The sequence below is a fragment of the Anser anser genome, assembly GCF_964211835.1.
Source record: "Anser anser genome assembly, chromosome: 1".
Taxonomy (NCBI): Eukaryota; Metazoa; Chordata; class Aves; order Anseriformes; family Anatidae; genus Anser; species Anser anser.
Genome location: NC_139720.1, coordinates 91,918,194 through 91,944,855, shown reverse-complemented (window position 1 = coordinate 91,944,855; position 26,662 = coordinate 91,918,194). Strand labels below are relative to the sequence as shown.

At 37.3% G+C, this 26,662-nt stretch overlaps 1 protein-coding gene across 2 annotated transcripts; it reads left to right on the top strand.

The window, feature by feature from the left end:
- The first annotated feature begins 14,153 nt into the window (after positions 1-14,153).
- Positions 14,154-26,154, top strand: TRAT1 (T cell receptor associated transmembrane adaptor 1). 2 transcript variants are annotated; one of them, XM_083809646.1, is made up of 7 exons: positions 14,154-14,731; positions 15,459-15,638; positions 19,264-19,377; positions 21,016-21,052; positions 22,930-22,991; positions 23,542-23,600; positions 24,809-26,154. In XM_083809646.1, exons 3-7 carry the CDS (start codon positions 19,272-19,274, stop codon positions 25,067-25,069), a joined length of 525 nt encoding a protein of 174 aa, XP_083665772.1. In that variant the 5' UTR covers positions 14,154-14,731; positions 15,459-15,638; positions 19,264-19,271; the 3' UTR covers positions 25,070-26,154. The 2 variants fall into 2 exon arrangements, with proteins under 2 accessions (XP_083665772.1, XP_083665771.1); XM_083809645.1 differs by lacking the exon at positions 15,459-15,638 and having other exon boundaries at positions 14,157-14,731.
- The last annotated feature ends 508 nt before the right edge of the window (positions 26,155-26,662 follow it).

Below are 26,662 nucleotides of genomic sequence, written 5' to 3'. Positions count from 1 at the left end.
TACACTGCTGTTTTCTACTGTACACGGGTACCGGGGCAAGGAGGATTTTGGAGAGGACAACGAAGATCATTCGTGTTCATTTGCAATCAAAATTTTTGGACATTGTCCAAATGTCTAGAACCTTGTGTGCCACAAGGACCACTTTCTACTTCCTGGCATTATATAGCAGAACTCAAGGTGGTCTGTGCGCAGTCTTTCAGTCTTGCTTTGGGGGACAGCTGTTTGCGAAGAAGCATTAGCAGATCTGTGTTTGGACAAGAAGCAACCACCAAATGCTATCTGTGACAATGAAGGAAACATTTTGAGCATGTATTCAAAGTGTCATATGTAAATATGTAAGGCAAAAGAGATGTCGCCTGATATAAGGTTATGATGCACAAAAATCTTACAAGCTTCCTTCTGCTCATGTTTGGTTTTGAGAACCAGCAAGGAGTAATTTCATTTGTTTCTTACATTCCCCTGACATCCAAAAGAACATATTGAGAATAGCTGAAGGGTTCAGAATAGCTTTATTTCTGTCTTTTCCCCCTTTCCTCCTAGGAAAGGGGGAGCTTGATATTATTATGATTCTAGATCTGATTTTTTCCCTAGTTAAGGGAATCAGAAATAAATATAAGCATTAAAAAAAGAAAACAGTTTATCTCTCCAAGTTCCTCTCTTGCAAAACTTCTGCAGTAAACTGAACCCAAAAGACTGGCCTTGTTCTGTAAAACAGGGTTTGTAAGAGGAAAATCCCCATGACTAAATCAGCTAATTGGTAGAGGGGAAAAAAAACACAAGCATGTAGCATTTCACTATCTAAAAGTTAACTTCTTTTCTTCTCTCCCCCCCCCCCCGAATATTTTCTTTTCCTTGATCATCTTCTGACTTTATTCAGTCAATTCAGTGCATGTCAATTAGAGTTCACAGAAACTTAGAGATGGAGAACACCCAGAATCCTTAAATTTTAACTGTGACATTTGCTGAATCCATAACTTTGGAAGTTACTTGCTGATGGCTGGCAAGAGGTGGCCAAGAAATGAGTCTTGCCCCAGATTCCAGTGCATAAACTGTGCACTTGACAGATGTACTGCTACAGTAGGAATTGCTGCTGCAAGCTGTATAAGCTCAGGAGAAAAAAAAAAAAGAGAAGAAAAAAATAGTTGGGAGATCCCACAAACTAATGTATAACACAAATACTTAAAAAACAAACGAACAAACAACCAACCTTGGGCTTCACTTAGAAATCGAATACCATGATGTATAAACTTATTTTTCCATTAGTGACCTCTGACACATCTCAGCACTAAGTGGTGCTGGTGTACAACAAAAGAGGCAGACTTGTATTTCTGTAAAATTGGAAGCAAGGCGAAGCTCCTCGTTCACATATCATCAGGCAGTAACAGGATAGAGAAGTTACAGTGGATGAGGCCCAAGTAGTTGTGAAGGTCTCATTGTTACTCTCAGAACTGACTTAAGGTAAGCTTCTAAATCAGAAAGATTAAGGAAGCATCTAACATCTTTGAATGTGATTTTTTTTTTAAATAAATTATTTAAAGATCAAAGGTGATGTGCTCACCCTTATCCCCTCCAAAAAGAGTACTCAAGCAAATGCTTTTAATTCACTAATTATGGATTCTGAAAGATTCAGTTTCATGCCCATTCTGGCACTGAACAAGAAGCACTTATGATAGAGAATCAGAGATGGAGACCCAATGATGAAAATACTTCTCCAAATACAGATACTCCTCCAAAACAGAGGTGTCAGGTCAGGCTGACCTACAGCCAGAGAGGTGAAGAGTACCCTAAGAACACTTTCCTCTTTTTAAGACAATGCTGAATTTCTAAGGTGAACACAGTGTAGTCTGTCTGGGAGCTGGCAGCAAGAATACCATTGTGACCCATTCCCACACACAACAAACCATGTCAGTATTAAGTCCCTGAGGTTTGTGGAGTGTTTCCAGCATGAAACACATAAAGCTGTTGGGTAAGGTTATTACAAACCACTCAGCTTTCAGCCAGGAGACTGAGTGGAGCTGGCATTGGAAAGGACCCGTGACAGTCCATGGAAGCTTGACAGCCTGTTCTAAACTGATACTGAAATAAACTGCTATATTCAGTGGACATATCAATGCACATTATGGATGTTACCTATGCCCCTTCTTTGTTGGCATCACTAAGGGACAGATCAGACTGATATATTGATAAAACACACAATATTATCTATCAGCACCTTTAGCAAGGGTAGTTAATAAATAAACCATATTGTTACTGACGAGCAAAATCCGGATTAAGACCTGCATTCAGAAAACCTACAATGGCTTTACTATGGGGAAGGAAAAGAAAAAAAATGTATACAAATTGTTCATTTTCTTCTGCATCAGTAGATGGTGCTCTTTATATTAGGTATCACAGGCTACTTCTGAGAAACAGCGCTTGCTTGCCCTGGGGAGAAAACTGTAAGTGCTTTTTCCATAGGCCCCTCTTAATCTCCTTAAATTGCCAGACCTTCTTCCCTCTAAAATGGCTAGACAATAATCATATTAGCTCTCAATGTGTTCAACCAGGAACTTCAGATTAATCTCTCCCAGTAAATAACCAAACGAGCCAAAAACCATGCAGGATTTCTATGCCTCTCTGGAAGGCTACCACTCAGTAAATACTAATGTGATCCTTCCTTTGAAAGTGCCACAAAAGGCATCGCACCATACTTCTGTCCATGGTTGCCTTGGTAGGAATATGCTGAGCAGCAGAGTGACCCTAGATCTGACAAAGCCCAAACACAGTACGTGTTGGTGCAGACCATGTTTAGAGTCAGTGTATAAGTTTGACACATCGCAGACACAGCAAAACCACCCTGCATGCTCCTGTAACATCACTTTCTTCTATTAGGCTACCAGAATCCCAAACACCCCAAACAATCGCTTTGAGATAAAATGGACAACTGAAGAGTGAAGAAACCTGAGAAACTCACACAAATACCAGCCTTTTTTTTCCTGGTCCCAGAACAGAGGAATTCATGGTCCAGACAGTAGCAGAACCAGATGTCCTCACATCCACAGCCAAGCACACAAGTCCTTGTCCTCTGGAAACAGAGCATTTGGACATTTGTTCCAGCATAACTTGGGAAGGTGACAGAATATCACACAGCTTTTAAATAGTCTCAGAGCCATGGCAAAACAGAACCAAAATCTGCGATAATAGGAGGAAAATAAGTCTAAGTATACACAGACACATAAATCAGGCAAGTTGGCACACTTACATAAAAGTGATGCAGTACTGTGCAGGACTCTTCATCCTTTCCTAGTTGCCTTTTAAGTCTATAGATTTCTACAACTGGCATTAATTTTTTCACATCTTCTTACTGAGTCTGGCACTACAGGCTGCTTTGAAGTTAATGTGTTATATGAAGTTACCTGGATTTATAAAAAAGAAATTAACCCATACCACAAAATACATCTAACCCACGACAATAACGGCAAGCCCACAAACCACAAACAGTGCCACTGACAGCACTAAAGCAGCAAAAAAAAAAAAAAAAAAAAGAGTGCTTTTCAAGCTAGCTTTGCCATCATAAAATAAAGATAACAAGTCGATACTTTTTACACTACTGCCTTCTTAATTCCTTATCAAATTTTGTTGGGGCCTTATTCTCCAGAGGTCAGAGATTGAGTTCCTTCATCTCTGGTGGGGGAGGAAACCCACAATGAATGGGTTAAAGGAAGAACAAAGGCTTCCTCAAGAATTGGCTCCTGCACAGCTGATACACCTTTTCAAACTTAGAAAAACTCCCCTATTTCTTTTGTTCTGAGTCTTTTGCTCATGTGTACAGAGACTTCCCTTTGCCCTCCTCAGGAGGTGGAGTATTTCCCCAGAGCAGGCAAGGGAGAGAAATAAGTAGCTGGATGTGAGGCTCTTTCTTAAGCTTCAACACTTTCATAGATTTTTCCAGATAAATGGACAGGCCTTATTTGTCCATTGCCCACTTCCAAGTCTCTGGTCCCCCAGCAGGCCCCCACAGAGATTTTGAGGAGGATGTATTAGCTCCACCATCCAAAGCTGTATCCCTCTGGCTATTTTAAAGAAGCGTACCACAAGTTTTAGGAACCTTTGTTATCCGTCCTTTACAGAAAGGATTTCAGTTCTGCCCTGTGTCTTTCTCTCATACCTCTTTGTTTATTTCTTATCTTTTCTTCATCTTAAATCGTCCCTCTGTTTGCCCTGCAATATCCCCCAGTTGCCTTTTCCAGCAAGGCCTATGCTCCCATTCAACCTTGGATGTAGCAGGCTCATCGTTAAACTCAAGCACCAATAACCTGAGGAATTTCTTGAGACCAAATGAATTCATCTCCAAAATGTGCTGCTGAAAAGCATACACAGAGACTTAGAAACTCACTGTCTCTGTCTATATTTTCACGATTTCTTTCTGAGTGGGAATATTCACCTTGAGATAGCACCTAATACTGCATGAATATACAGCTTTGGCACCCAGTCCTTTCCACTTCTTTTGTTTGTCATTCTAATGAAGCAACATAAACCCCCAGTACTTTTCTCCCAACAGAAACCATGTTTCTGAATGGTGTTTAAGGTACAGAAAAGGATATTACATTTGGGCTGTCTAGGAAATGCCACTCTGCTGTGGTAAACTGAATTATATATCTTGACCTGACATTTTCCAAATGTATATATGGGCTTGTTTTCACTCCATGCTCTGCTCTCTCAACATAAGCCACCCTTTGAACACAGGAGGAGGAAAGGAAGACAAAAGAGGATGAGAAAAATTCACTGACACTGCGACAAGCCTCTAGCTCCTGCTGACTGCACAGTGCTAGTTCTGTGCTTAAAGCAGAAAGATGAGAACAACAAAACAGAGTTGGCCCCAAAAGAAAGTATCACTTGAAGAGCTCTCCAAATTAACACAGGTGTCTGCTGAAAGGATCTGAAGTTCTGGCTACTGAGCTTATCATTACAAGAAAGTCTTCACACACAACAGATGGATGCATCGACTGTTTTAAAATCCTCTAATTAAATTGTAGTTTGGGTTAAAATAGCAGAAAAGTCCTAATGTTTGCCAGAAACCAGACATTGGAAGAAAAGCAGCAGTTATTGATCCCCCTCCAGGATAACAAACATCTTCATCTCTGAGCTGCAGCAAGGCAGCTGCCAATTAACTGGCAGCCTTGGTGAGAGGAATATGGCTGATCTGTAAAAATAAACCCCACAGCTCAATAATATGGGATCACAGGACCTCTCTGACCACTGAAGGAGCCAATTTGCTATAAGAAGGGTTAATGGCATAGGTAACATCCCAATACTTGCATTTTCTAAGTCTTAAGGATTTGCATGTCCTTCCCTCCACCTCCTAGAAGAAGGCATTGGTGACATGCTACTAAAGGCTGGCGTGCTTGGACAAGCCTCTGGTTTTAGCCTCGTTGGTGCTGTCAGGTCTCTCACATAGAGAAGAACAACCTGACCCAACTGTCCCCCATCACTTGCTGCACCGCTTATACTTTGTGAGCTTAACCTCGTGAAGCAATGCAGGAGAGAGCCTCAAGGCCTGCACAGGAGGCAGGACAGACCAGGGAGGACAGTGCTCAGGACATAGCCTGCCAGTAGCAAACTACTAACTGTGTGTAGGCCCAGGGCAGGAGTCTCTCACTCACCTCAGAGCCAGGATGGTGGAAGCAGGAGGAATCACATCAGGAAAGCAGAGACGTAGAAGGATGGTACTGTAAGTACTACATGGGACACATCAGTTAAGTTCAGTTTAATAGTTTTCTGCTCCCCTCCTTTGCTGTTTCAAACTTGAAATGAAACCATCTAAGTCATCACTACTACTATAAAAACACTGGCATCAAAGGGACTAGCACAGGTAGTATTTCATACTTTGTCAGGCTCTCCACAAACATGGGGTAGTGTTACTGAGTTGATGAGTTAATCATGTTATAAAACACAAGCCTGATAGGTAGGGTAGAAACTCCCTTGCTCCAGGAATTTTGGAAACACTAGTACAATGCCCCTTCCTGAAAACCTGGACATATTTAGCTTTTAAATGCATTAAATTACCAGATTTCTCCTGTGCTTAAATTAGATGTGAATTAGTACTTTCAGCAAGTCATTTAAGGCCTGAACTTGCAAATATAGAAAAGCTCAGGGGAAATACAGACCCAAGACTCTGGGCACATACAACACTTCAAAGGTAGTATAGGTTTGCAAAAAGAGAAAAAATTACTCCAGCATATGGAGGAAATTGTGTTATTACTCTCTAATCAGGAGTAGCTAGTCTGCATTTTTCATTTGATGGCATCCTTCCATCATGGCCTTAAACAATCTCACAGGGCTGCTGCTGAATAAGAGAGATATTCTATATCAGAACTGACTGCAGTTCTGAGTTGGGTGTACAATGGTGTTGTTCATGATACACACAGCATTCATTGATTTCAGTTTATGAAGTATTTTTATTGGTTTCAAGGATAGACACTTCAGTCCTGCAAGAAGTCTTCTATATGATGCCTTAAAAAGGAGTTGAGTACAGATTCCATTCTGTATAGCTTCCATCTGGATTTCAGCATTGCCTAAGCTCAAAGCATGGGCACATTAAAATACAGAATTCCATTATATTATAGCAGCAAAAAAAAGTTAGCACCAAGTCACAGCATTAGTGTATGAATCATGCATGCAATTATACACGCTTAACCAGTGAAATAGAAACCTTCTGTGAGCTACAAATGACCTCAGAGGTTCTTTTCTCTCAATTAAAAAAAAAAAAAGTATCAACAGCTTCTTTAAAAGAACTTCCTTAGCCTCTAGCTATAGAGAAAAAAACTCTGGTGTTTGCATGTCAATCAAATGCTGCACTTTTATTCATAAGAGTATTCAGTGCAAACTTTTGATGTATTCTGAAAGTCAATAATTTTAAAAGAAAAGCAGTCTTCCATACATATGAAGAAAATTCCAGCTTTTCTTCAGACTCCTCAGTCTCGTTACTGCTAATGAGTTGTAGCACAACTCCAGGAAAGCTGCTTGCCAGGAAAATCAGAACCTGACATCTCTGTCTCACAAATGACCTTCTGTAACTGTCCCACGATGTAAAGCCATGATGTGCACATTTCAAACACTAAACAAAAGCACTGAGTAGGAGAAAGCCGCAAACCAGAATGGTCAGCCTTTACCACATTTTTTTTTTCTTTCCCCACGCAGCTGCATCACCAAGGTTGTGACTGTTCAGCTGAAGTAGATAAGTGTTTCCAAGGATTACAGAAAACTATTTGTGCCCTCCTCTCCATTTTAGCGTGGTGCCATCCTCCTAAAACACTGCTTCACTTCAGGTAGGGTGAGGTGTAAAACTGATGCTTTATCCAAGATGCTATAGCTCACAGCAAAGTTGAACGTTTTCAAGCATACATTTAGTCTTGTACTAAGAAGGAAATAAAGCTTAGTGCACAAAGATCAAATAGTAATACCATTCCCTTGCTTGCCTCATTTCATTTTTAAGCTTCAGGGGTGCTTTTTTTCCCCCACCGTAGTGTGTATTTCAGGTGTATTTTTTTTTTTCCCACTGAAGCATGGGTACAGCATATTAACTACCACAGTATACCTCTCCACCCCCTGTACTACTTAATAATATGCCTGCTCTGCATCAGGGAGGTTCAGGTAAGGTTAGAAAATGGCTTGCTCTACCTGCCTCCTTGTCTTGTAGGGAATGTTGTCAAGCTTCTGAATTCTATTTATGAATGCCTTTCTTTCCAGCAGCTGCAGAGCAAGGCCTAAAGAGTTATTCTATGAGCTACTTAGTTTTAAAACACTTTCTGCTAAAACCTCATGGAGTTTTAAAGACAGAAATGTTATCTATTTCTGCAGTGCTCACACAGATGGATAGCATGTCTGGCTGAAACCGAGCCCAGTCACAGTGTCTTTGCTCTATCTGGTCACATCTGATAGAGAGCTGAACCTAAATATGTACATCAATGGTGAAGTAGAAGGATGTGAGGTTTTTATTTATCAGGTAAATCAGCATCTGAACAGAAGTTTCTAAATAGCAATAAAGTCATACATTGCCTGTCACCTTTAAATACTATGCAATTTTGTTCTTTAGATTACAGAAGGAGAAGAGCGACTCATACAAATATTTCCTACATCCTTGGACAGTACTACAAATAAAGCACTAAGCCACACAGCAATAATTTGTTGGCATCAATAATCACCCATAGGGTAAGTCTTTCCTAAGCATCAACTATGGAAAAAGGAGCTGTACACATACAAAAAGTTGGAAAAATACTTATAAGTAGCATCTTTTCAAGAAAGAGAAAAACACTTAACTAGTCAAATAGACTCAACATAAAAGATAGTAAGCACTAAACATGAACTGAAAGACTGCAGTACCCTAGATTAGAAACTAATCCAAAACCAAAATCATAGGATTATTCTTGATAGGTTATAAATCTGAATTGACAAGCACAGAGCTTGCTTAAAGGTGGTCAGTTTTCCAGCAATGCCATACTTACGAAATGAAATTACCTTGTTAGACAAGGACCTTAGTGGAATGTGTTATGACGCTTTTCTTGGGACAATTTGCTTCCACTGAGGACACAACCTTTGTTTGTGACAGGATAAGGCTGCCCACAACACCTAACTAGTGCCCATGACTACACATTTCAGTTGTCACGTGAAGACAGATGCTCAAGTGCACGTCCTGACTCCTTCATCCAGGAACTTTAACTCAAGACTCAAAGAAAACAGCTTAAACATATAATACTTTCTCTGGCCTCTGAGAAATGTCAAAATGTGTGTCAAATATAGAACAAACACTCTACAGCCTTACAATGCTTTGTAGAGAGACATTTTCTGCACACCTGTGCTCTTACTTTCTGCAAACGCTAACAGGTCCCTGGCAGTTTTTGCTATGAGGAAACTAGCACACACACTGTACCCAAATCCACTGTTGAACAGGAAGTAGTAAGAAAACAATGTTTTTAACAGCCGTGTACATGGTGAGACAAGTGGTTTTATCTGCTTACCAGATACTACTTTAAACAGAAAGACGGAACCACAACATTGTTAAGCTGAAAGCTTTAGAAGTTGAGTGATTCAGACCAAACTCACTACTCCAATGTATCATTGACCACTTTTACAGAACTATCTTCATAGCCACTATTTCAGGTCTTCATCTGAACTTATATGCACACGGGTCAGATCTAAGATGTCTCACTAGTGCTCAGCTGCACTGCAGAGCTGTCTTGGCTTATTGGCAAACGTGTAACCACAGAGATTGAGGCAGGCTCATGCATTTTTTTTTTTTTTATTTCCTCATTAATGCCTGTGACTTTGCAAACTTATGTCCATGAACACGCCCCTTGACTCCCAGTGCTGTGGTACTCCTACTGCCCTCCAGCAACTGTGTCATAACAGGGGAACAACATCCCTCAGGGATAAAAAGCAGGTAGGATATTAGAGGAGAAAACAAGGGGGCTCAAATGCTTTTACCTGCATTGTCATGGCAAGGAGAGGTGGGAGAAGAAGCATATACAGAGGAGTCTGACTTCTAAAACATACCCCCAACCAGACAGCCTACCTTAGGTCTCCAGCAGCTTTTAAAGAGCTCAGAAGTTTTGCTGTGTCCAAAAGAGGGATTAGGCCAAAGCCCAGTTAAGAGCCAACATTAGTCGTGCTGTGATAACAAAGGTTGTATGTCAAGGGAGAATTACAAAAATACTAAAACCAGGTAAGTGGATTATAGCAACTTTACTAGGAAATTCGTTCTTCTTGTGCCTATCGAAAGAAACACCACCAGAGATTACATCTCTCAGAATACAGCAGCTGTCTGAGCAGAAAATAAAATCCACTGAATTCAGTGAAAAGGCCACACTTCTACAGGTTTTGGATGAAGGGGCATCTGTTCTTTTTGCTCTGAGCTAGTCGTGCAGAGACTCTGCTCAGCAATTTCACATCATGCAACACAAAAAACCCCACCCAAAGCTGCACAAGTGTGCAGTGTTAGCTTTCAATGGAAATTTTGACAGTGCAGAATTACCAAGATAAGAAGTTTTCTCTTGCTACCTCTCTTAACAGTCTTTGATAATAAGGTTTTGTAACATTCGGAAAAAATAACCTGTGGTTTCCCCACAGGAAACCCATGATATTGCTTGTAATAGGAGCCTTAATTTCAGGGGCTATTAATGGGGTAACATCGAGTAAACATTGGTTTAAGATAAAACAATGAAATTCACGACATTGTCTCTAATGCACAAAAGACAATGATTAACTTTACCATAAGTACAAAATTCACAGTATTAGTCAGAATCACTCTCTGAAGCATTTGAGGGTGGATTCAAAATTCTCACTCTCCTCTCTCCTCTGTAGCGTTGTTGCTAATTTATATTTACTATAGATGTAGCACCAGGTCTGCGCCTGCAACCTAAGCAAAGAGCCACGTGCTAAGGTTAAAAGAATAGTTCTACTTCCTTGATGTGTTCATGAGATTAGTGTCAGAGTAGACACCACTTTAGCACGAGCTCATCTCAAAACATTTGCTATAGTTGCTTTCCCCAGCGAGTCAGACAAGATTTATGATTAAAAACATATTCCCACTTCAAACAGAGAGGTCATTTACATCTTGCATTTTTTAAGACTACAACCAGTCTCTCTGTCTTCTATTCCTTACAAAGGGGTTTTCCACGATACCATTTAGCATCATAAATGATATAAATTTCTAAAAGAAAGGCTTTAATATGAGTAGTGATAGAGAAAGTAGGCATTTGAGGCCTGATTCTATTGTCAGCTGTGCAGTTTATTTTGTCTTCCGGAAACTAGAATAAGTACGCATTCTGAGGTCTTAGAAAAGTACAACTTGCTGGTGACATGCATATATTGCAAAAATGTACTGAACTGAATGAGTTCTTAAGTAAATAAGAGATGTTGATTTATCAAGTCAAATGCATTAGAACCTTGTGCTAACTACCTTTTAATTTCGTCTTTTCTCTGACTACACTTGAAAAATTTTATATTCTTTTTTAACATCCGCTTTCTAAGAAACTGATAAGACAGTCCCCAGAAGTCTTCTTTTAGAGGCAGAGCGAAGACTTTCTCACTTGAAAACAAGGAGAAAAGAATCAAGGGGGCTTTTTGATTTCTTGGGGAGGAAGAAAGAGGAAATACAAACTGTGAAATGACTTTCAGATTGATCAGGCTGAAAACTTTTTTTTTTTTTTTTTTTTTTTTTTTTTAAGTTTTCAGTTGCATGTAGCAAATTCCAGGCTTGGAAGGGACTGCTGAGAACTGCTGTGGATTGCAGCCACCATAAAAAGTTCCATCCTGCCACAGTTCATCCAGAACCAGAAAAGTACTTTAAACATATGTATTCCAGTAATGGTCTTGCTTTTGGAAACTTGCTGACATCCTCTGGGTCTCTGCAGTCTTTCCTTGGTCAGCCATTGCCTTAGCTCCATGTTTTGTGGCAACATACAGCGACCTCATCATAGAAATTGGATATATATATATCTACCATGTTTAGCTGCTGTCCCATATCTCCTTCCCCAAAATTGTTTACTATACAAGTTTAACAAACTTCACAGTAAGTGTGAGTTCCCTATAACATGAGTACTATATGAGTACTATGAGTACATTCCCTATAACATGAGTACTTAAAAGACAAGTACTGCAAGGACTTCTAATTATTCCATTCTGTAGATAGCACCACATATTTTCAAGACAAAAATGAACAAACAAACAAAAACATTTGTAACATATTACTTAATCTTTTGTTTTGTTCCTACACTAATATCAAATTTAGAAAGACTCAGTTAAGCCCAGAGAAAGAAATTTAATATCAACCCTCTCCCTTCCCAAGTATGGCTTCCCTTCCAAACATCATCTTTCATGCCTACTTTGGGATTCTCCTGCCTGCCTTTCCCTAAAGCAGCAAACAAAATAATACTTTGTAAGCTTTTCATTATTTTTTCAACTGCTCCCTCACTCAGATTCACTTGATCATTCAAGTCTTCTGCCAAACCCTACTGTTTGTCTGACTCTATTTGAGCACAGACTTACTCCTTCTTATATGCCTGTGCATAACCATATTTAATAGTACTTCATTTACCATTTCCAAGAACTTGTCTAGCAAGAACCATTCCCAAACTAGTCAGTTGTCTATTTGATGTAGAATCATATCTTGGAGACACCAGCAGCATATATTTACCAAAGATCAAATAAGTAGGTAAGCGGTCAGAGATACTTCCCCAGAATATGCCCCCAGCAGTTTACAGCTCAGGGACTTTCAAAAACAGAGGAAACATCTTTGTACACAATAAATGTGCATGGAGTGACATTATGTCATGTCTTTCTAAAATTAGGCACAATTTATCCTTGTCTTTGTTATCCTGAATAACAAAACTTTAAGCAGATGGCTGGTTCTCTCTCTCTCTCTTTTTTTTTTTTTTTTAACCTTAACACAGATATAAAAGACAGGAAAGAGAAGTAAGAAGTAATATTCACAATGGATTTTAGGGCCTGCAATGAAGAATTTCTTGCTGTCTAACAGATCTTGCAGTCTGTTGCAGGCTGTCCAGCAGAGCACATCATACTCATGTCTAATCCAATAGACTTCACTCCTGTGACCAAAGATGCTACTGTACAAAGATTTGCTCTTGGAGAACAGATTTATTAACATGCTACCAGGGCTACGAACCTAGAAATCCCCTACTGTATTCTCACTGTTCACCTATGCATTATGGCTCTAATTATCTCCAAAGGAGTTTATTACTTGTAAGCTTCTTGTTCAGGCTGGTAAACATTTTATTCTGAATCCTCAGCAGATCTCAGTTTTACTCCTCACACTCTTAGCTGAGAAATTAAGCAACTGTCTCCATTTATTAAATATGTATTTCCCACTCTCATCAACTTCCCCCTCAAATAAAGATTCTTTGTCTTTACAAGAGGTCTCTTTCCGAGTTGCATACTCTCATAAGGTGGCTTCACAGCACTTCAGTTCACTTGAGCCTACGACATGGAACTACTAAAGGCAGTTGTTATAACTAGTTGAGTTCTTTTACTTCCCTAAGCTCATGATAAACCTTTTACTTTCAAAGGTATCAATTGTGGTCGCCATTTCATAAAAAATGTATCTTTTTCCCTGCTGAAAGCCAAGGTTTAAATCACATATCATAGTATGTTTCACTTTTTGAAAGGAACTTTTATTGAAAAATGGAATATAGAATTAAATGGGATGGACCTATGCTTTTTGATTTAACACTGAGAAAGTAAGTATCTGTAATTTTGATTCTACTGACATTTTTATAAGTAAGGTGTCTAAACTCAGTTGCTGGCAAACACCAAAGCTATAACCATTTAAAAATGTCATTTTTCATGCAATTTTTCATCAAGATAATTATAAACTCAAAAAACTTTTTAATTATTTCTATATTAATGTCTCATAATCAATGCACCTCATTCTGATAAAGCTGTGAGTAGTTAAGAGTCTTATTTGCCTTTGGATTCAAATGGAAGAGTATGTCATATTAAATAAGACTAACCTGCACCTGCACATTCAAAGAAGATGCTAAACCAGTAAATTATTTCTTAAGCATCAATCTAAGGCAGTTAATATAAAAATAATATCCTGAAGTAATAACACCCCAAATAAACTTATACTGCCAAGATTGTTTCCTCCTATAAGAGCCTTTCTCAAAGACAAACATTTTACATTGCTCCTTAGATTATAGTGAGGACATTTTCAATTCATGTATTCCAAAAAGACAAACAGTCATGTAATTCACCTTTTTTTCTTAACCAACGCTTCCTACTTCTACATTATGCGTAATTGGAGATAAAACCATTTGCTCTGAAAACAAACAAACAAAAAAGCACACAAACCCTCGAAAAGTTAAAAGACAGCCTCTTCAACAGTGATCTACATGCAAGCTTCCTCTGGAAGAAGCTACTGCAATTCTGAGAATAACATGTCTTTTCTAGCCAAACACAGGCATGTTTTGCTAAATTAAAAAAAAAAAAAAAAAGGGCAAAACACACACAGTAAGACACATGCTGATTTACCCTCTTTTTCCACAACTGTTTTGAGTTGTAAGCTCAGATTCACAGACATTAAAGAACAGAGGGAGCATATTACGATATCTTAACCTGACCTTCCAAATCTGGCAGTGGTGTAATTTCTGCATCATGCCTCTGTGTTGTCTTACTGGCTAAACTGTAGGCTCTCTCGGCGACGGACTTCCAGACTTGGTTTAGAAACCTCAAGAAGGAAAGAGTCAAATAGCACTCCTATGTAAAATATTTCTGTAATTGAGTTTAACAGGCATCCAAAATACTTTTGTTGAATTCAACGTAGCACAAATAGGAAGCCTTACAGTATGGGTCTCATATAAATGTTACCATAGTAGGTTTTTATCACATAAAATTGAACTAATAGTCCTGTACATGCTCTGTACATGCTCTTCTGTGGCAAGACAGGTGGTTACTGTATGCAAGTGCACATATGAATATTTTATTCCCTCTCAGAGGCGTACACTCAAGGAGACTGTCAGTTTGCTAGTAAAGTTGTAAAAGCCTGAACCACATTTCCTGTCTGTAAGAATGCAGGGGAAGAAAAGACTAGAGACTTTTAAGACTGATGGCAACTCTGGAGATAGATTTATGCTGTCAGATCTGAAATAAAAGCACATCCAAGGTCTGCCAACATAACATAACTTGTTTTCCTGTTGGATAAAGAGACGGGGTGTATTCCTAAAAACAACAAAACCAGGTGAGTCTTGTCTTTTCAGTATTATAAATTTGGAAAAAAAAATGAACAGTAGAAACATACTTCAGTTGATTACCAGTCCTTCAAGAAGGTTGCCCTTTGTGCTGAAGTTAAATTATTAAGAACATATAAACATAATGATGAGGCTGAGTCATCGTCAACAGCTTAAACCTTCATTAATCTTCAGCTAAGTGGGCAAAAGCACTAAGGTTTGTTAATGAAGACTAAGCATTGACATCAATTTTATTCTTAAAATATTTACTGAGCATAGGACTTCTTATTTTATAGTGTGCTTCTTTCCTTCTGAAGTATGAAGTTGGTATCTTACAAAGCAATTAGTTATGCATTAATTAATTGCATCTTAACGAATCCTTTCCGGAGAATTAATCCTGTCTTAAAAGCTCACACAGGTGGAAGCATTATTAATGTTAATTTAACATTTATCAGTCTTTTAATGGGTTTCTTTTTGGCAGGGGTCATTGGTACAGAATATTATTTACCTCACCATTTAATAGGAGAGGGAAAAAATAATTTTGTTTAATCTTTGACAAATTTACAGACAGAAACAATGAGAAACAAACTATTTTGTGCTCCAGCTTATCTTCTAAAATTTGGTAGTGATCAAAGTAATTAATCTGCTAACATGAATAATGAGTTGATACAATAGATGGCAAGACAGCTCTTGCTAGATAGGTATCTATATTCCCCACCTCTTGTTCCTTTTTTGTAGGAAAGTACAGTAGAAGGATGATATACTCCTGTTACCCTTTGTGACAAATTCTCTGAATAAAATACATTAGAACAGGAAGGAACAGAGCTTAATACTTCTACTATTTATACATACGCTGCTAGGAGAAAACACATCTATTTCTAGCCCCAAATTGCTGAATCTGGTCTGTCCCACCAAAAGGTAAGTAGGATAGGATGTACGATAGGATAGTAGGAAAGAATGATTATGTTAATTCCTTCAAGTTGCAGTAATTGCAGAATTCACCCAGGAAAGGCTAGGGTGTTTCAATTTTGTCTGTTCTTTTTTGTCTGTTATCCCCACCCTTATTACAGTAGAAGGGACTCTGCAAACCTAGGAAAAAGTCAACAAATGTTTATTTATTCCCGTGTCCTGTATTTGTTGGTGCAGACAGTCATCAAGAGATTTAAAAGGGAGAAAAAGCAAAAATAACTGTCTTTGGAAATAGTTTTTTTTTCCCTGTATTTTGTTGTGTGAATTTACTATAAAGATTTGGGTAACCCCATCCCTAAAGTCACAAAAGTAGAAATAAATAAATAAATCATCCAGATGGAGTAAACAATTACCTGAGGCAGATACTCTGCTTGGATGGACATCCAGTTTGATGCTGTTTCCAAACTAGAATGAAAGAACAGCAGAATAAGAATGTACCAATAATACTAGAGAGATTCTGGTATAAGGTATTTGAAATACTGGCATCTTTGTAATGATTAAATGTAGTACCACCTCCCAAGTACCACCTCCCAAATGATTAAATGTAGTACCCACCTCCCAGGTTCTCCTGAATTAAAACTAGAATTGTTGCCCTCATGAAACCTTTGGCTATACGATGAACTCTTTTCTTTCACAGCGGAGCACAGTGCTTTAAGAACAGCTTCAGTATGAGCAAGTGACTATTGCTCTTAGGCTTAGACTATTGCAGAAAACTCTGATGGAAATTAGGCTTATCCTATTAGAATAATAGTGTACTGTCCGTAGGGGCCTATTTTTTCCTTAGGACATTTTTCCCAAAGATATAATTTTTTTTTTTTTTTAATCAGTTTGAAGGTAATTGAGTGGAAATGTTCCGAACACTGTTCTAAGGGTTCTTAAGAATAAATATGTAATTTCAGAATGGTAAATCTAGTTTTGCTACATTTGACAATAGATGATTTAGAATTAAAATTAGAGAATGGAATAAAACTATTTCAGAACACTCTAAACTATAATTAAACATCTCTTGCTGTCTATCTCTCAGTCTCCACCCGCACTTGCCTTACTTTTTTTCTTTAGCACAACCAGTTAGCTGTCACATATTGCATCTGCTATCATAACATAAAGAGAGAGCAGCGTAGTTATCTGAGGAGACAAACTGTTCTTCAAACAAGTATTAGCTTTCCTTCTACCACTGCAGTTGTCAAAGTAGTAAATATTTGAATAATGCAATTATAAATGTAAATAGCTAGCATATTGGCAACAAATATAAATGTAGTAAAAGAACAGCTGGGGGACAGCTGGGAGTTGTATATCTGTAAATCTGAGATATAAAAAAAAATCTCTTGTATTTTGTACTTGAAAATTAAGATTAACTTGAAACTGACATTAGAAAACCATAGTCCAAACACAGAGGCACTCCTGTGTGTCCGATCAAGGCCTTTACTATGGTTTTATGGGGTAACTGAAAATTGATTTTATTTCTGAAATATAAATAGGGTTGTCTGAAAAACAAGTAGCTCATATTGCAAAGGTAAGAGAAAAAAATAAAAAAGACATTTACATCACATACATGTTTGTGTATGTGTATAGGTAAAGTCACATATTCTACTGAAATACAAGCAGATGTTTAAATTGACATTTTGGGAAATCAACTTTAAAATAAATTAAATAATGATAAATGAAACTGTTGTTTTCTACCTTTCCCCAAACCTATGCAAGTTTCTAAACTAAGTATAAGAAAGACCTGTAGCTTGTAAAATTTAAAACATTGGTACATTTTATTAGAAATAAAAGTTGTTTTGCTAGAGTATTTCAGAAGTTCTAGAGAAGTGGAATTGCCCAAATACTGTAGATCTTAAACTTGAAACTGAAATGGAAAACAACTTTTTTTCCAACATCAACCATTTTCCAGTCAGCGATTCAAATATAACTCAGAAGTTGAAATATGAAAAAAAGCTTGTCCACAAAAATTTGGTTACCTCTTCCACATTAATTAAGAATTCTCCTTTTTCTCTGGAAACACCATGGAAAAAGAGAACTCCTAAAACAGACCAATAAATTATAGCCTTCAATACCTAGAAAAAGGTAGAAACTCAGATCCAAGTTGTATATTTGATATCTACTCCCTGTTTTTATTCCAATGAATCACAGGGTTTTTGTTTCTATCACACGTACACGTGCCCTTCTCTCAGGCCACAATACTGTTTTTGCTCGCTGGACAAAATACAGTCTTAGGAAAAGCATTAATAAATGAACATAAGAAAAATGGAAGGCAATCACTTCACAAAAGATAGGACAGAAGAAGAAGGAAGGATGATTATTATTATTTAGAGTTGGACTACATTGAGACTTAAAATTTCCTGTCTTTGGCATAGACTTCTTGTAGTTTTGGGCAGGTTGCACAGGATGCAAATTTTTTATAGTGACTCATTGTACAGTAACCCGGTTCCAAACGCTGGTTACTCTTGATGTTATTACATCTTCTCAAGGTGAGATCTCCATTTTTCTTAATTCCTCCTCTGGAAAATGGGAATAACATAGCGTTATATCATGGTGTTTTGTCTCTTGTAATGAATGTCTCATTCACGTAGCTCATTGCAAAAAAGTGCCTCTCAACATGACATGTGTTATTGCAGTAATGGAGAGCCCTCAAATAACTTTTCTAGAACTAAACTAGGAGAAAAGAAAGGAATGGAAATTGGATATTTAGTTTGAAAGGATGGATAAATGGCCACTGGAAGGACTATGTGGAATAAACAGTTACAAAGCTGTCAGGAATTTACAGATTATTTGCTCTGCTTTGTTCCTTTAAAAAAGAGAGTCCAGATCAGGAAGGAAAAGTGCTACATAGAAGTCTACGTGACAATTTCTCACTAACAAGGATTATCTTATCTTGTTTAATCATCGTAAGAACATCTGTGGATTGGAATTAAACAAAACTAAAAGAGTCTTTCAACACTAGTGTAATTAGGGAACAAAAACCAGAAGGGGCATTTTCTAAGGTGAGCTGGAGTCAGTGAGCCAAGGAACAAAGCTCTGTCTTCTCAATAGGAGTAAATGCATTGGTGCCCCTGCAACATGTGAATGTATAGTGATGCATTCCTTTACTCAGCTTTCCTTTAAAAAGTAAACAAAACATTAAGCCCCTGAAGGAATCCAGCTATATCAAAACCAAATAGGAATATTACGGACCTGACTGAATCTCATGCTGCCAGTGTCATCTAACCTCTGCTCCAGCTACCTTTTTTTTTTTTTTTTTTAAAGACAATTAGAAAAACACTTTCAAAGCTATTCATTGAGGTTTTTTTTTTTTTTTTTTAAGCAATGTGTGATTTTTACTCCATTTTACAGGCAAACTAGTAGCCCAGCCTTTGGTTGATTTGCTATGAAACCACAGCTCTGTTAACAGTTTATGAATGTTTTCTTGTTATTTAGCATCTGGTTTTGATATTAATTATATAGCTCATAGAGCAATGGCTGCCACAGAATAAACAATAAAAAGGCTTGAATTACAGAAAGCAAAAATCAACCAAACACAAAGAATACAGTGTAATTGTTAGACAATACATAATATAAAATGATTTTCCTTCAGTTACAGAAATGGAATGCCACCCTTCTGTCTGGGGAGTTTTGGCCTTTCTGAGTCTGGCTCTGATTGTTTCATTGATACTGAATATTTCACACTATATGAAAAAGAAGCAAGAAAGTAAGTAATGTTGTCTCTGTAAGGAAAGGAATTTGACTGTTTAAAAGCACCTGCAGAGAAAGCTATCATTTCTGGGAGATGTCAAGCCAAAAGATTTATACTTTTGAGTCTTAAAGTTATTCTTTGGCAAGAATGATTCTAGCTGTGAGGGTGTAACTTTTAAAATTTTTAGAAGAATCAGGTAAGATTACAGAGTGATTATTACCTGTCCAACCCACTGCTAAAAACCACTATCCAAATCTGTCCTCTGATGACAAATCAACAGAAAATGTACAGGGTGAAGAACTTATTTCTGGCTAATGTTTTATTTTTATAGTGTACTTTTAAAGTCATTAATTGCTTTTTTTTTTTTTCTTTAGGAGTACATTTCATGTTACTTATTTATATTATAACTGTACCTTAATTTAAAAATGATTTTAAGTAGCTGTACTAACATAAAATACATTTGAGAAAATTTGATCCTCCCCAAATTCCCAAATGCTTATTTGAATTTTGGCTTTCATAATTAATTAGATTAATATTGATATTAAGATTTAATATTAATATTTCATAATTAATCAGCTTAATCAGTTTGTTTTGAAAACAAACAAAAAAACTTGCTTTTCATCATGGGATTCTCTCTCAAACCAATGTGTCACTGACAATAAGGAACTCATTTATTTTTTTAGAGGATGACTACAGTCATACTCTGTTTTCAGTTAAAATTAACTTTTTTTTTTTTTTAATGTGATTGACTAAGACAGTCCAACCAATCTTCTGCATATAATTCTATAATCAGTTGTACAATCCTACTGCAACCCTTCAGGAAAACCTGTCTTTACACAGGGAAAATTGTACCTTGTGCTGTATGAATATGAATGGGCAAACACTGTTAGATCAAACTACTTTAAAGGCTTACACACATACGTAATCCACATAAGCAGAAGGTTATTGCTTATAAATTGAAATCACCAAGAATAAGAGAATTGGTATGACTACAGGTTATTAAAAGAGATGTTGGAGTGTTTTGGGAGGGGGAGGAGGGTGTTGCTTCTTTGTTTTATCTTGACTTTTAGTGTTATTAGGCAGATATTTATACGGTGAAAAATCACAGTCATTTACAAAACAAACCTTGAGCAAGGCTGCAGTCAGATTGGCTGATGCTACAGTGTTCTGGTATCAAAGCCTTACCATGGTAAAGTCTGGAGTCCTGGAGCACAAGATAGAAAGTCAGGCATTCCAGAGTTATTAATCAAGCACTAGCAATAAATCTCTTTGTGGCTATTGCCTCTCTGCTTCAGTTTCTTTGTCTGTGGATCACAGGATATCTCTCTTTCAGAGATGGAAGCAATGGAACTAGTAAAAAAATGAACCCTTCATCTTCTAATATAAACACGATGCACCTCCCTAGGCATAGGAAAAGATATGTTAGAAGCAGAAGGAAGAGGAAACAAGAAATGAATCCCATATGTTACAATACATTTTTGGGAGAAGGGATTATATTTAATACACATATATGTTGTGTAACAAAATAGAGCCTGGAAGACTTACTTCTATACAGTGAAATCAGAAGCATTTCGGTTAGGACAATTATCTGAAGCACCCTTAAATAACACATTTCATTTTCTTTCACTTTTTTTTTTTAAACAAATTTTCTAGCTAAAATGTATAAAGACTACGAAGACAACAGTCCAAGGTAAGAGTGGATAAAAAGTTTCTTTCTGAGAAGGGCAAAGTAAGCAATAAATTATGATAGATGGCTTTAGAGGGGTGACACAGGGGAAAATCCATTATCTCACATGACCTGCCTGGAACTACTGGAGAGCAGGAGAGTTATGAAAAAAAAAGTTCTATGAAGGAGGGAGGGAAATAATTTCACACAGGAGAGATGTACTCCAGTCATTTTATTTTATTTATGGAAGGAAGTACAAGATATTGAGCCAAAACACTATTTATCACTCAAATTCAATGAATCTATTATAATTAAAGAGAACTCTCAGAAAATAATGAGAAATTATAGTCTGATATTTAATACTTGTGGAGCAGTAACTCGTGTGTATTTACTTTTCATAACCTCCTTTTGCACACTGTGTTCAAAAGCCCTAAAGAGTCTGCTTGCACTGGTTCCAGCTGCTGGACAGCTCCTGATCTCTCCCCAGTTTATACTATATTAATGAAATTACTTTAGAAAACAGAGATGGAAGGAGTTTCACCTCAACACAAATATAAGAGGCCCTTGAAACAAAAATACAAAAGCTGTTGTCCTTCTCTCCAAACCAATCCTCAATGACGTGCTTACTTGAAATTGCGAAGTCCCTCCGTTTGTTACTGTCTTTCAGTGGTATAATCAGCTGAACAAAAGCAGTCTAAGTTTGCATTACTACATCCTCTTTACAAGTCACAGTATAAGGATGTAATGGGAACAGGATCACACAGTGCTTCACTCTAATGATTCTCATTTTTACAAACATGCTTAAAAACATTTTCAAGAAACACCAGGTAATGGAATACAGAATACCATTAAATATCCAAAGCTGAACTTTGTTTTGGTCTTGTCTAGGTGCATTGACATAAGAATTTTAGTTTAATCATGAGTGCACTTTTTAAAGAACATCCTCCCCAAAAGCACCATTTAGTTCTTTAGCCTGTATTGCAAAGCGGTCTTGGAGGATGTGAACAGAGTTCCCTTCAGATGGAACCAAACTAGGAGCCATGCTCCAGGATTGTACCTCATACTCCAGTTGTTAATTGGATTTCAGTGAATCGAACCAGGCTTGAGCTAAATAGAATTTAGCCCTCCTTCCCAACCACATACAGCTTTATCTATTCCTTAGCAACATTTTTTTTTTGACTCTAAAGGTGCACTCCTGTTGTGCCACACTACTACATTGGGCCTCTTTGACCTTCACCAGCTTCCCCCAGACTTGTCAAATTTAGCTTGCAAAGTGGAGGTTCAGAAGGATTAAGCTACCTCTGCACATGAAGTTGTCATCTGAAAGGGAGCGCGTTTCTGTAGGTTAAAGGAGTTTAGCTTGAGAGTGAAGGCATGTAACTCGACAGTGAACAAATTTATTTTGGTGGTAGAAGGTTCCTTATTACAGCAATCACTATAAATATGAGTAGCAGGATTAGAAAAGTTTGATGTAGTTCTCAAAAGATTATATGGTATGTGAGCCAATAAAGCAAGAAGTTGGTTACACTTACCCATGAAGTCCTTTTTGGGCCACTTTCCACAGTTATCTCACTAAGAGATCATTAATATTTTCAGAACTCCATCAACCAGTAGCTTAGTAGTCTTGAGATTACCTTTATACATACTTAAGTTACAGGAAAGAAGAATTCAATCCTTGGCTAGATGATAAATTTATCTTCAGAATATTGACAGTGCCTTCTCTTCCCCTCCTGCAAATCCAGTGTTATTACCTCCCATTCCCCCAGATATTCTTCGTGTTGTTTTTTAGGTCATATACAATCTTTTACTGTATATTTGTGTAAAATGTTCAAAGCAGAATAGTGGGGTCTTAAATAAAGCTTATTATGTGATTTTAAAATATCTTTCCATTCCCATTCTAGCTATGATGACCATTACACAGAAGATGACCCAGTTTATGGCAATCTCAGTCAGGAAATTTTAGGTAAGCTTCACTTTAAAAACATGTGTCTATTCGGTGGCTATGAGAAATGTGAAGTTAAAAGCAAGATGACTGACACATTCTGTGTTTCTCAGAAAACTTGGGAATCCTTTCCTTTTTAAATTGCTGTAGTAATACCTACTTGGGGTAGAACAGCAAACTAATGTACTGCACCGTTTACAAGACCAGGTCATCTACTGAATAGATCACCTCTACTGATGAATATTTTGGTATGTGAAGTTATCCCCAGCTGAAGATGTTCTAGCAGTCTAAAACTATGTCCCTTTAGTGCATAACAAGAAGCTTATCATCCACATGAATAGAACATTATTTTCCATTTTAGAGTGTCTGTGCCTGAATTTCTAAGCTACTCTGTAAGCAGAGTAAGAGGGAGAGACTTGTGTGTCACTTCAAAACAAGTGAAGCTTCTATCAAAGTAAATTGGTGGGAGTAAAGGGGTGGGGTTACTTCTGCCAGGGGGATTTGTTAACTGGATTTTTTAATCCTCAGTAAGATGTCTTTAATAACATTTTTCTACTTTGGTAAATTATAGAGGAATGTTGTTACGAGCAGATGAAGTCCCAGCCCCAAGTGCCAGTTAACCAACTACAGGTATCTTCAATTTTAAATTTGGATATCTGAATTAGGGTAATGTGGTCTGTCTCAGAGTTTTTGTGGTAATCCCATGACAATAAGTAACTCAAATTCTTACACTGCTCATCACAAAAGTTACCATGCTTGAGTGTTTCAGTTCATCAGGAAATTTAAGCACAGACTTGACACTTAGTTCAGTCTAAGCCATTAATAAAGGAAGCAGCAGAATTATGGACTGCTCATTTCTAGCCATATGGCATAATAAAGCTCAGTCACAGGCATGCAGATCAGGCTCAATTAAGCATGCATCTACTGCCATGGTTTGTATGAAGAATTGTATTTGTTTTGGACATCAACCAAATGAAAACATAAGTTGCATCACATGGTAATCATGAGTTTGACTAACTCTCTCCTGCCCAGCACAAAAATCTATGCCTTAACAAATGAAAGACAACTGATTTTCTATTGATTTTTATCTTGTTGTTACTTGGATACCTAAAAGCATACAAGCTTCTATTGAAATTTGTCTGTAATTGAAGCATTCCTAGTATCAATTTTTTGAATTGATTTCCACGTATTTCATAAGGAGTTATTTCCAGCCTCTCTCTCTCAGGATACTTCCAGGGGGAAGAAACATGCTTTCTTATCTAAAGATCTGTTAACATAAACTTCACAGAAACAGAATCGTCTATGAAAATTCCAATGCCAAAAGCACTTAACAATTTGACTTCAAAAATGTATAGAGAGTAGCAGTGGATACACACACACAACATACATTTTGCACTTGAAATCAGATGAGATATAGAACAAAGAATCGCCCATCGTCTGTTTTCCGCACAAAGCCTGCAAAAACCGGTCGCGAACAATGGCGTTCTAATAGATCAAATGGGGGAAGAAAAGCAGATCAAACAATGCCTTGCATCGCAAAGAACTTGGGCTGATTATATAAGCTATCCTTATTACCATAGAGGGAATAATACCTTAATTATTTATTTACTTACTGCCATTATTCCAAGAACATGAGTCATTTACCACTAGGTTATGTTGGTCTGTTTTCTGTGCTGCCATAGCTTAATCATTTGTACTTTCAATTAGTTCATTTACAGCTAGTTTGTGTAAGCTTCAGCCCCTCCCAAATAACAATACAGACATACTGAAAGCCTTAGACGTAATTTTAAATCAAGCATGAGTACTGAATGTTAAATGCAAAGTGAATTTCCTTCCAGGTGGAGCCTGACCATCAGATGTGTTATGCCTCACTTGATCACAGTGTCAAGGGAAAACGCAGAAAACCAAGGAGAAAAAAAGACCCTTCAGCAGAGGATGAAGAAAGATCATCCAAACCCACCATTATCACTTCAAAAGTTAGCATTTACCTCAACAGTGATCAGCTGGCTGCTGAAAATACTGTAAACATAGAAGCCATTCATGATGATCCCATAAGACTAATGGGTTTGATTCATACATCAAATGGAGAGAACATCTGAAGTAGCTTCATGAACGAAATATGCAATCACAAAGTGAGATCTGCTTTGGATGTTCTGAAGGAACGGTGAATGATTAAAGATTGTATCCTGTCAAACTGACATACCAAACATAGGTGTAAAACAGGTAAGTGAAACGTTCCAGATTGTCTTCCAAGCAAATCTACGGACTAAGCAAGAAATAACTATAGGTCCAAACTGGCATTTTAAAGGACCTGTCCTCCTGAAGAAGTTTTGAAAGGGAATTGTAGGAGCAGTATCACAGCATTCACATGGTATTCAAGTAAAAATTAAACCTTTGTTTAAAACAACCATCAACCTTCAAACAGTCACAAAAGACCTACTCATTTGTGTGTAAGAACTGCTGCACAGTACGACTGTTCTTCTATATAGGTTTTCACAATACTTTTGGAAAGAAATGGTGTTTTGCACAAGTACACTTAAGGATTTAGTTGTTTTCCCAATTAAACACTGATCTGCTGTTCAACATTGTGTACTTCCCAACTGTCAGTAGCCTACGGTGTTAAAGGAATATACTTAAAGCTAATTGGAGAATAATTTAACAACTTGTTTTAAGTAGTACCTGTACATCTAGGAAGATTTAACAAAACTCCTATATATCTTTATTTTCCTTCTGTGAGCAATATCAACATACACCTCAAATCTTCGTTCCTCTACTAACAGTGTTTTATTCATCCTTATTCAAGAATAAGATATTGACAAATGATCTGTACCAATAAATCTCCTGTAGAGGATTTTTTCCTTCTAAAATTATATTTGATATTTAAATTCCTACTGGGTGTTACAGTGCATTTTATCATTTATTTTTTATTTTTTAAGTAGAAAGATTTTTATTTCCTAAGTTATTTACATACTGGTTGCACTCATAAGATGGTAAGATTTTATAGTGAGGATTTCTTTTTGTAGCACATTCTGGGAGCCATTATATAGTAGTAGCAAAAAACAAGACATGCTGATGTACCACGCCTGCCTCTAGGTGTCAGAAAGTTCTGCCTTCTCAAAAAAAAAAAAAAGATATTAGTGCCTTTAAAAATCTATGCAGAGCACAGTGCCGAGGAGCTTGAAATGCTCAAGGACATTTGGAGACCTGACAGCATCTCAGGTCCTGAAGGAGACAGCAGCCTCGAAAGCAGTTACAAAAAACAAACAACCTATAGTACAAAGAGCCAACACCTCTGAAAAAAGCAGAAGTGGCTGCCTCTGTCTAGAGATGCAACAAATTTATGAAGAAGAACAAATGTAAGAATGCCTTGACAGTCTGGCCCACATTTAGTTTAGCTTAGTTAACAAATCTCTCTAACATGCCTTAACTTCTATGTTAGACCAAAATGAATGACCCTGTAGACCAAGCTGCTCAGTGTCTTGTGTTAGCATGGACTTTTATGTGCAGAGATCAAATCAATATGTTTGACAATTAGATCCCAGAAACAAGGCAGACTCAGTAGCATTAAACTGACTGTTATCATGGCCACTGACCACATTAACACTGGAGAAACAGGAATAAATACTTGTGAAGAATCAATTAAAAACAAACACATGCACATCACCACTTCAATGGAGCATCATATTAAATGA

Excerpts from the sequence above, each read along its gene's own strand:
- TRAT1 (XM_083809646.1), top strand. The coding sequence starts at position 19,272 with ATGGAATGCCACCCTTCTGTCTGGGGAGTTTTGGCCTTTCTGAGTCTG. Across the intron at positions 22,992-23,541 it reads TCTCAGTCAGGAAATTTTAG|AGGAATGTTGTTACGAGCAG; the intron begins GTAAGCTTCACT and ends GGTAAATTATAG. Across the intron at positions 23,601-24,808 it reads TGCCAGTTAACCAACTACAG|GTGGAGCCTGACCATCAGAT; the intron begins GTATCTTCAATT and ends ATTTCCTTCCAG.